The 11,652-nt window shown below is 33.7% G+C and overlaps 1 protein-coding gene across 1 annotated transcript; it reads right to left on the reverse strand.

The window, feature by feature from the left end:
* Positions 1–968: 968 nt before the first annotated feature.
* Positions 969–9,774, reverse strand: LOC133202349 (charged multivesicular body protein 7-like). The gene is made up of 10 exons (XM_061338155.1): positions 9,503–9,774; positions 5,056–5,245; positions 4,532–4,723; positions 4,001–4,071; positions 3,798–3,860; positions 3,441–3,489; positions 2,280–2,399; positions 1,950–2,048; positions 1,465–1,666; positions 969–1,342 (listed from the first exon to the last, which is right to left on the reverse strand). Exons 1-10 carry the CDS (start codon positions 9,748–9,750, stop codon positions 1,185–1,187), a joined length of 1,392 nt encoding a protein of 463 aa, XP_061194139.1. The 5' UTR covers positions 9,751–9,774; the 3' UTR covers positions 969–1,184.
* Positions 9,775–11,652: the final 1,878 nt, after the last annotated feature.

Here is an 11,652-nt window from a genome sequence, read left to right on the forward strand (position 1 = left end):
TATACAGCTTAGGTACACAATTTGCACCTATAATCACCGTTTTTGGCGAAAGACAGGCCTTCAAAAAGGCCAAATATTGTCAAAAAGACGGAGCCTAGTCGAAAACGACCTTACCCTAGCTCAGTCACGTGACCTTCCCCTTAGCACCTAAAAACTGCATTCCGTAGAGATAGACAACATTTGGGCTCTCTGTGAGGTATATTTGAGCTGAGTTTATCATTTACTGAAAATGATCATTAAACAGGGTGCCTACATGATGTACAAATATCAACAGTATTTTAATCCATGTAGATGAATTAATACTCATTTGTTTGAAATTTTTAATTTTTTTCTCCCTCTGTCGTAGGTTTTGAAGTTTATAGGTGATGTTAAACGTAGAGTTTATTTCAGCAACCTTAAGAAGTAGATTTTTTTCAGCAAACAGAGCCAAAATTCGATGTTTTGTCAAAATTGTTATGTATTCATTTTTTCGACATTTTCTCGCTTAGACATTCACAACAAATAAAGCACCTTCAAAAATTTACTTTTTCGAGCACATGCCATTTTAAAGGGAAAATACACACCCTGTAATTAGCAAAAGAGAATCAGAATTTCTTAACGAAAAGAAAAATAGAAAGTGAAAGAAGACAAGACAAAAAAAATACTGGTTATTGTTAAAAAAGTCAACACCTGGGTGAGATGAACATTTATTCGAAATACGTTCTACACTCAAGAGATTATTTTCTCATGTTACAAAATCGGCCCCAGTACTGTGGTAAGTTTGGTTGAAATTGATCCATTGGTTTTGAAGAAGGTCCGAGAATTTCATATCTTTTTCTGGAGTCTCCGTGTTTGATGATTGATGGTTACTGCGTAATAGACAGTCAGTTGATACCAGTGATTTTATTTTTTTTTAATTGTAAATCTGACTGAGGTATTTTAAAACTTTATTGATACAGTTACACAGTATTGAATCTCTCAAGGCGGTTTGTTTAATAATTCACTAAAATATCAAGATATGATAATAATTTGATGAAAATATATCCATAATTAAAAATACTTTGAAGGGATATTAAGCAGTATAAATATTTAATTGATATGATTATGAAGTGAAATGATAAGCATGATTGCTTTTAAATAAAATACATATTTAATGCTCCTAATTTGTTCAGTGAAAGACTTGGGTATACTTCTTCTATACATTATCAAGCAGCCTCTTTTTTCTTCTTTGACTTTTCTGTTGTTTTTGCTTCTTGTAGAGATAAATCTGGAATAAATATATCTTCATGTGCTGGTAGTTCCTTTCTCCCATAATCCTTTTCTCTTCCTGGAGGAGACTCTGGCACCTCAGGCAATTTCAGATCTAAAAATAGAACAATTGGTTTTTTGGGATTCTAAATATAGCAGTTTTAATTTTATACACACATGAGGATTTAATTACCTTTTTTGGAGGGGGGGGGGGTACAAATTTATGTGTGTACTCACCAGACAGTAGATCTGCTAGTTCATCTGCACTTGACAACTGATCACCTTTTCCATCCATTACATCAGAGAGTGTTGTGGGAACATCCACTAGAGGTGAATTATCTCCCTTGAGCAGATTCTCTAGACTAGCCTCCAAGGACTCTTCATCATCCTTACTTAATCTTCCTAATTCATTCTGAATGTCCTCCTGATCCTCTATTGTCTGTAATGGTAAACATTGAAATCAGAAATATTAAAAAAATAAATAAATTAAAAGCTGATATGACTTCCATTGATCACAGTAGGACAATTATAAAAAATCACCTATGTATCATTAATCAAATAGGATATCTCATGCAATGTTAGACTAACAGTTACTGCTAGAAACCAGAAGCTTGGCTGTCATGTTATAATTCCTCCATTCAAGCAATTCAAATAATGGTTAGATACATGATTCAAATATGTTAAAATTCCCCATTTAAGCAATTTAAATACTAGTAAAATACCTGACTCAAGTCATCCATGATGTCAGTAACTTTATCTAGGTCATTTCTTTCATTGATGCTTTTTAAAGCTTGAGTTCCACTTTCAATGGCCTTTACAATCTACAAACAAAATGAATCCTCGATAAAAATATTAATATTCTTTTTGATTATCTCAATTTTAATGACAATTCACATCACTAGAAAAACATTCAAATACAGTCATAACTGTATACTTAAAACATTTACTCTGAAAATAAAATGATAACGTATTTAAACTGAGTAAAGTCACAACAAATGTACAGTGTACTTGTATATATAGATACATTTGTTTGAGTTACGTTAATGAATTACCATTTCTTCTGATGCAGCATGGCTTATCCTGTGTAAAATATCATCTAAAAAGTCAATAGAGTTTGATAATTTGGAAATTCTGTCCTGAATTCTCTTATACTGTCTGAATGCTCTCAAAGCCTGAAAAAAATTAGTTAAATGGCATTAGTAATAAAGAATATTCATGGTATTTTATAGATATAAATTACTTCAGTGCTATGTGTATACATGCATTTACTAAATTCATGTCTAACTAAGAGTGCAACGATAAACCGTTTGACGGTATATCGCAGTATATTTTTCCACGGTTCAATTCACGATACGCTAGACTGATATCGCGGTTCGATTCAATCAGTCCAGAATTATCTGAATCGTCCGTTTTGTTTCCATGTTTACAATTTCAAAATGGCTTCCGCGCAAAACGTGAGGTCGACGATTACGCATTAATGGCAGTTAAACTCATCTCCAGCATCTTACAGACCTCAGATTTAACACGGAGGAGGACTTTATCTCATTTTTAATGTGATTAAAATTACTAGTATTATAGATATTAAGACAAGTGATAAACCCTTTGAATCTAAACGTATTTTATGGTAATACACGATATCTCATCACGCGTGTTTTTCGATGAAAATTCGCTGTCTTATTGATTGAAACGTGTTAACACGAGAAATATGACAACTGGTTTTCTATGAAAATAAAAGGAATAAAAGAATGAATGTCTTCCCTTTTTCATTCCAATTTAAAAGAAAGATTATTGGGAAAGGTCCCCATGGTTCCCTGTAAATGTTCGTCATTGGTTTAGAATATTGTCACAACTCAAAAGATTTTCCAATCAATCCAATTCAAGTTAACAAAATTATATTTTCATTATTATCAAAAATTATTAACATTTAATATAACCCTGTCAAGTTTTGAAAAAAATATGTTGACAAACTTGAAAGACTTAACCTTCTCATGTATCGTTATACGTATCGTATCGTGAACTGAATACCGTGATACGTATCGTATCGTGAGGTTGGTGTATCGTTGCACCCCTATGTCTAACAAAAACTATTGTTATGATGCCTGTATGTTGTCCCTCCACAAAGTTGATAACTTATAGTAGTATGTGCTATTATATTTATACAGACTGAATGGCCTGCATAAAAAAATATAATAAAAAATATAGATTCAACTTACATGTTGCCTCTTGCTTTGATTTTTATGTTGAATAGCTTCCATTTTTAATCTATAATAAGCAAGACACATTTAATATTTTACATGTGTACACAAGTACAAGTCTACAAGATGGTAAAAAGTATTTGGCTTTAAGTTGCATATGAGTAAGATTTTACCAAAAATACAAGGTACTAATTTAGACTTAAGTACATTGAAATGCTAGACTGTATGAACCACAGGGGCATCTTATCTGCTCTGTCCTCTATTTCACACATAATTAGCACATGTGAAATAGAGAACAGAGTGGATAAGATGCCCCCGTGTATGTAGAGAACAGAGTGGATAAGATGCCCCTGTGTTTGAACTTTTCAATCTTACCTCTCACTTACAGCTGACAGTTTTTCAACATCGTTCAAAAGTTTACCAGATGTTTTCTTAATTCTAAAAATAAAACCCTTAAAATGAAAATAAAACTTCAGAAAACCAGAATGATGTCTTAAAAAAAATAATTGTGAAGAAAATCTTTCAATTTTTGAAAAGTTTGAAGCTTCTTGATAATGTTTGCAATGACCTCTTCATACCTCAAAATCTTTAAATCTTCCTCTGTAATTTTCTTCACTTGGTCATCATCCCGTGAACAAAATTTAACAATCTTGTAAAATGTAGGGGGAAAAAATGTTAAACAGATGTAAAGATAATAAACATTCTTATAATCAATTTCTACTGTATTTTCTTTAATAGAAAAAAACGCTTGCAAAAAAAATTTGATGTAGTTTAAGCTTTCCTGACCCAGTCATTCTGAAGAAGATTCATTAAAGGGGGGGGGGGATTTGCTGGCATTATGAACATTTACAGTTTAAATATAAGCAAGATTGAAGAAACAGTGATATTTCATAAGTGCAATAATTATGTGCATCAATGAGGACATTTTTAGTGACTAGCTTTAACAAAAATCCAAAGGATGCATAAATTTAAACACCAGTGAAATTAAACACCTACAAATTGCTGACATTTTGGCACAATTACAATCATATATCTATGGATATATGAATATATATGTATCATGAAGAAAATATCTGATAAAATGAAAACATTTCTTCAGCTGAACTTACAACAGTGTCTTGATCTGAACTGATCACTGCTTTGTTTTCTTTTACGAGCTGTTGTAACACGACCTTAAATTCCAGTTCTGAGGAACACAGATCACCACACTGAACGTAGAGCACAGAGTATTCCATAATGTTGCTGACAATGTCACAATACACCTGACACTGATGCCTCTGTAGAACTTTGGTGCACTGATCCTGAAATTAAAAGTATAATCTAATCAAGAGTATTCATGGTAATTGCTCTTGGTCTTGTAAGATTAATACTTACAATATTTTCATTTTTACAGAATATTATGTATCTTATTTTTATTATTAAATTTTCTTGAAAATTTAGAGAGGTAAGCATTTAAAAAAAAAATACAGACAAACATAAAACACCTTATTATACCAGCTGCACATTGAAAGACTTGCAAATAAAACCATTAGTACAATTAAATTGTCCACAGATGGTTGGAAAGACATTGAAAACATTAAAAATAGGGAATATCAAAACATTAGTCACTGACAGTGAAACATTTAATGCATACTTTTAAACACTCCTCCAATATGTATTGTGTATTATCCTCATTTTTCTCGTCTTTAGTCAATGCTTTCCAGCTCCAAGTGATGGGTGACTTAAGTAGGGTGTCATATCCCCACGTCAGCCAGCCCTTACCACTGGCTTCTGAAGGTGGCTGGAGAATGTCACTGTTCTGAAGTTTTCGAATCTTTCCAAGGCTGCACAAAAGAAGAGAAAAAGGAAGTTTCAGCCATCAAACTTGCTTACATAACTTTTTATAGTCATATAATATACCCTGACAGACTTTTAGAACTTTCATTGCAAATGCTCTGAAGGAAACACTTTTTGAAAAGTTATTTGTTCATGCATTGTTTCAAGAATAACATACAAGTAAACATCAAACTGTGACTTTTCTTATAAGCTGAAATATTGCACACTTAAAGCTTTATAGGGTGTATATTTGATAAGTTTAGAAAACCAAAATTAAACAGATCTATTTGTTTCAATACTTTATATAAAGAATGGACTTTTCTGTAAATTACATAATTTAAATCTATCACGTTTCAAAGATATCAAAAATTTAAAACAAGAACCGATTTATTTACCGACTCCACAAAAATAATGGAGATGTGCATATTAACACCACCTTAATTTGACAGTGATGAGAATGAGGGGTAGACCAGCAAACACAAGCAGTTTAACAGATTCAGAGAGAAATGCGAGAAAGAGATATCATAGGCAGACATGGGGAGTCATAAAGAGAAAATTATGTTATATTAACAATATCAAGTACATTATACCTCTTCTCCATCATGGCTTTAATGCTGTATTTTCCTGAAGTCATGTGCTTGGCAGATCTTATTAATATTCAACACAATTACAGCAAAATTTAAAGTCAATTTAACTACAGAAAGTGAGGTTATCTGAGTTCAGAATCGGTGAAAATTGTAATTTTAATGTACATAACATATATCATGCATATCTATACACTCAATTTCCTTTTTTTTTTTAAGCTCAGATACACCATATATAGCTTTCAAAATAAATGAAATATATGGAGATAACGAACAGTATTCAAGCTCAAAAGTCCATTATACAATACAAAATAGGAACAGAGCAAACACGGACCTCGCTTTCAAAATAAAACATTTATTTAATTAAATGTATCAAAACAGCTAAATCAAGCCTTTCTATATTATATAACTAAATACATTGGTGGATTTAAGGGGGGTGGGGGGAGTGTGGGGGGCGCACGCCCCCCCTTAAATGCGAATACTATTAATAATGCCCTACTTTGGTTTTACAATCAATGGTCAATTAAACAAGAGGCCCATGGGCCACATCGCTCACCTGAGTAACTTTGGCCATGCTGTTCATTACCAGACTTCCCCCCTTGTAATACCTATTGTTGCCCCGCCCTACCCCCAGGGGCCATGATTTGAACAATTTAGAATCTACAATACCCCAGGATGCTTCCACTTAAGTCTCAGTTTTCTGAACCAGTGGTTCTTGAGAAGAATTTTAAAGATTTTTCCTATATATTTCAACGTAAAACTTGGATTCCCTATTGTGCCCCCCCCCCCATCCCCGGGGTCATGATTTGAACAATTTAGAGTGTACACTACTTGACGATGCTTCCACATAAGTTTCAGGTTTTCTGGCTCAGTGGTTCTTGAAAAGAAGATTTTTAAAGATTTTTCCTATATATTTCAATGTAAAACTTGGATTCCCTATTGTGGCCCCGCCCTACCCCCAGGGGTCATGATTTGAACAATTTAGAACCTACATTACCCCAGGATGCTTCCACATAAGTTTCAGCTTTTCTGGCTCAGTGGTTCTTGAGAAGAAGATTTTTAAAGATTTTTCCTATATATTTCAATGTAAAACTTGGATTCCCTATTGTGGCCCCGCCCTACCCCCGGGGGTCATGATTTTAACAACTTAGAATCTACACTATCCCAGGATGCTTCCACATAAGTTTCAGCTTTTCTGGCTCAGTGGTTCTTGAGAAGATTTTTTTATGACCCCACCCTATTTTTGTCTTTTCTTGATTATCTCCCCTTGAAAGGGGACTTGGCCCTTTATTTTAACAATTTAAGCTCCCCTTCCCCCAAGGATACTTTGTACCAAGTTTGGTTAAAATTGGCCCAGTGGTTCTTGAGAAGAAGTTGAAAATGTGAAAAGTTTACAGACGGACGGACGGACGGACGACGGACAACAGGTGATCAGAAAAGCTCACTTGGGCTTTCAGCTCAGGTGAGCTAAAAATGGTAATTTTATTTAATGACCAAGTATCGGTTTTCTAGGTTAGAAAGACACTGGATATTCCTGGCATGAAATTTATCAACTATGTTTAATTTTGCAACTTAAATTGCTAATATGGGCCAGATAAGGAGGGGGGGGGGGGGGCAAAAAATTAACCATCAGATATAACTTAATCTTTTAGATATGATATCTTAAGCTGTCAACTATCATTTGGCGAACAAAAATTTCACACATTTTAGTTTTAAAATTTGATCATTTTTGCATATCTTTATATGGAGTTCTTCTTTTAAAGGAGATCAATATAGTCTGAAAATGGCCACAACCACCCAGCCCTCTTAAGTGACAGTGTACTTTGAAACACATTCTGATTTTTGTGACTTCTTGTATACCTAAGTAAAATGCTATTTTTAAAATCTGATCTTGTTTGTTCGTTGTTTTTTGGTTTGTTTGTGTGTGTGTGTGTGTGTATGTGTTTTTCTTTTAAAAAGTGAAATATCATAGTGTACATAACTAATCAATACCACTATTTTTGTACCTGGTTTTACTCTTAAAATCACAAAAATCCAGGAGCTGTCTGAACGAATTTATCCACGCCCCCCCCCCCCCCCCCAATCAAAAATCCTGTATCTGCCCATGAAATACACAGCTATAAAGCTAATTCATGATCAAGCTAAATGAAGAGACAGTGCCGGGCCTGTTGACTAAGAAATCAGGCCTGCGTTCAAGATTGTTGCAGTTACTTAGCTAAATGTAGCCACTACCACAGGGGTTGAAATTTTTCCGGAAAACCCACTAGCCCAGGGGCTACTGATCAGTAAAAATTTACTAGCCCAAATATCAGGGTTCGACATTCACGCTCGTCACCTCGTCATTTCCACCCCTGATTGATTTTGGACGACCTGATTTTCAGTCTGGCTCGCCCAAATGACGACCTGGGACGAGTTGGGAATTTTCAATAATGATGTTTAATATTTTAAAATACACTTTATAAGGCCTTGAAAACATTGTTTCCTGTAACCCGACCGACCCATTCAACTAGCAGCCGCGTGGATTTTTCTTTCTGTCAAATCTGTGTTTGATCAATCAGCTGATGTAATTTTTACCAAAAGTGTTAAATTAAGTTTTATTTGAGATATAAAATATGTAAACCTAGTCAACAATCACCATAAATATAAAGAGTAATGATCATTATTGTAACATCCAGTATTTCCCCCACAACTTTCTGATGTTCGTTTTCTGCTGCTAGACAGCCATGTAGGGTGTCCACTGTAAACATCACACCTGGTTAATTCAGTCCAGGGATGTTTGACCCCATTTATTAAGGCCTTTTTGTTAAGTGAAAATGAATGTTTTAAACTAGAAACTTTATTTTGTGTCAATAATGAATATGTGAGGTGAGATTGTATATTAGCAAAAAATAAATAAATAAATAAAATCCCATCCTACTAACCCTTGATTAATTGGGAATATTATACATGAAACAAACATAATTTTTTTAAAGTCTAATTAGCATTCTGATTCTGCTTATTAATATTTGTTGCTTGTTTTCTTTGTTTGATAATATACTGGAAGACAGCTTTTGATATTCCAAAAATATTTGGTTCACATTTTATAATAGCATAACCTCTGTTATTTTAACAAATTTTAAACTATTGTACATTTTTGTTTCTTTTGATATTTTGTTCGGGCGACCTGAAATTCAATTGGGCAACCTGAAATCAGTACCAAGGTTGCCCAAATGGCGAGACCAAATTTTAACGAGTGTCAAACCCTGAAATATTAAACTAACTAGCCCAACAATTTTCATGCAAAATGAAAATGTAACAAATTAAAGTGTCACACACGTTTGACTTTGGTGACAGGAACAAATTAACTTAGTTCTCTGTCAAAAGAAACCAGTCTACATAGAAAAGCTATGGTAAACTGATGATCTAGAATTTTTTTCTGTTCTGCTAGTCCGATGGACTATCGTTACATTTAAATTACCTAGCCCGAGTCTTAAAATGACTAGCCCCGGGGTCGGGCTACCATATATTTCAACCCCTGTACCATCTTGAACAATATGCTATTCTAGTCATAACAAGTGTTAATTCATACAGTGCATTCAATATGACTTAGATATCTAAAATAGCATCAAGACTAGCTGCTACGATCTTGAATGCAGCCCCAATATAATTTTCACATCAAATATGAATATGTGCAAATTTTACCTTAGCATTTCTGTAATCACAGTATCTAAACAGCTTGGCATTTTTCCTTTTCTCTTGAAAACGAATGGTATGGATTTTCTTTCTAGAATACACTTGTTTGAATGTTTAAACTCGTCTTCTATGACTTGAATCCAAAATTTCATTTTCTGATTCCACGATGAAGGGTTTAAATTCTTTTCTCGAAAAGGCGAAAACAAGACATTCATTCTTGTATCGTCTAGCCATACTGCTGGCCTATGAGGTTCCATACTTCAAATGTCTTAGTTTTAATTATTTATCAATATCCTTTAATGGTTTCAACGGGTTTGTCCCATGAAAACCGAAAGCAGAACAATATTCAATGTTACTTAGTTGTTTCAGAGGGACTTACTAAATCTTCGTGACTTCAAACGTGCAGTTGATTAAGACAAAATCCTCAATTAAATATGAAATATATTCGGTAAAATCTGGATATTCCGAAATAAGATGCCAGATTTTTTTCAGTAAGTGGAATGAAATAGGTGAAGATAACGAACAGTGATCGATCTCAAAAAACCTACAAACAATACAAATCTGTAAACAGAGGACTCCTGGGAATATTCCAGAGGTAGGAGTGAAGATCTCCTGTTGACCGTTTAACCCGACCTTGCGTACTATGTCTATAAACATCATGTCCAAACGCAAAAAAAACAAAAAAACAAAACAAAACAAAACAAAACCAAAACAAAAAAAAAAAACAAAAAAAAAAACAAAAAAAAAAAAAACTATTTATCAAGGAGGGGAGAGGGATCTTCTCATGATAATGCACAATTTAAGCCGCCGGCTTTCCTTCATATCCATATATATCCATATCTGCATCTATATGAGTGACTCTTCTTCAAATTTACGAGGAGTTCAGTGTTTCCTGTTGGGAGGGTTTAAAGGTCTTTTATTTCTCCAGAGGGTGCGGTTGTGGTGGTCCCGACCAACTTTTCTATTGAAGGTTGTGGTGGGGGAAGCTACTTTTCTTCTAAGTCTAAAAAACGGTTAGGCTATATATCAAATGTGTTATACAGATACCCTACTGCTATAACAGATTGTTTTGTTTGGTTAATTTTTTTCTAAATATTTTAATGACATTGTCGATTAATTATAAGGTTCTCTATTAAGAAACATAAATTCACAACAGTGGGTGATCCAGGAATCTTGAAAAGGGGTGGGCGACCAGTTTGAGGTCGGGATAGGGGCCTATAGCCACCCCCCCCCCCAAAAAAAATATTTATTAAATCTTATGTATATTTTGGACCCCCCCCCCCTCTAAATCCGCCACACAAGCACTTGCTTCAAATACATGATGTTTCTTGTATATTAATCCTAACATTGACATTTGATTTCAGACCATCTTTTTAAAAATGTTTGCTTGTCCTCTCCCGTCCCAGAATAAAAAAATGGGTGGGTAGGTAGATGGGTTGTTTTTTTTTTATTCCAATACACTTATCAATGTGAAGTTAAAATAGTTATTAGTGAGATGAGAAAATTTTTCATCTCACTAATAACTATTTTAACTTCACCAAAACTTCGAAATGAAAAAAAATGTTTCCCGGAGGTTAAAAAAAGTTTTGAGTGGGGCCGTTTTTAGTCAGTCGGTCGGGAGAGGGTAAACAAACAATTTTTTTAAAGATGACCCCAACGAAAGTAAAATGCTGTTCCAAACTAGAGTTATCTTTCTTGTCATCTGCAAATGGACATGGATTCTTGTTCCAACTTACACTCTCACTCAAAATTTCATTGGAAACCGTTGAAAAATTCGATAATCGAGGCAGGAAAAATGAAAAATTATTCAGCATCCGCATCTTTTTAAAATCCATTTCAAAAACTAAGATTCAGAAAGACTGCTGTGCAAGTGATGAAGGAAATAAAATAAATAAAAAAAATATTTTTTAAACAATCACGCAATTATTTTCAGTATCTAAATTAATTTGTAAAACTATGTGAAACTGCTATATAAAGAAGTTTTTATGATAAAATATATAATTTCAATATTTATTTTCATCTTAATTAATACACAAACCAACTAAGATGATTTCTTATATATGTATTCACAAACTCACAGCTCAGCTCTCCGGGAAAAATATTGTTGACAGACCGGAGAGCTAAGCATGTTTAAAGAAAATGCGTTGGTTTTGAACTTA

Source organism: Saccostrea echinata, unplaced genomic scaffold (assembly GCF_033153115.1).
Source record: "Saccostrea echinata isolate AGI-Se365-2 ecotype Australia unplaced genomic scaffold, CSIRO_AGI_Sech_v1 ptg000047l, whole genome shotgun sequence".
NCBI classification, from domain to species: Eukaryota; Metazoa; Mollusca; class Bivalvia; order Ostreida; family Ostreidae; genus Saccostrea; species Saccostrea echinata.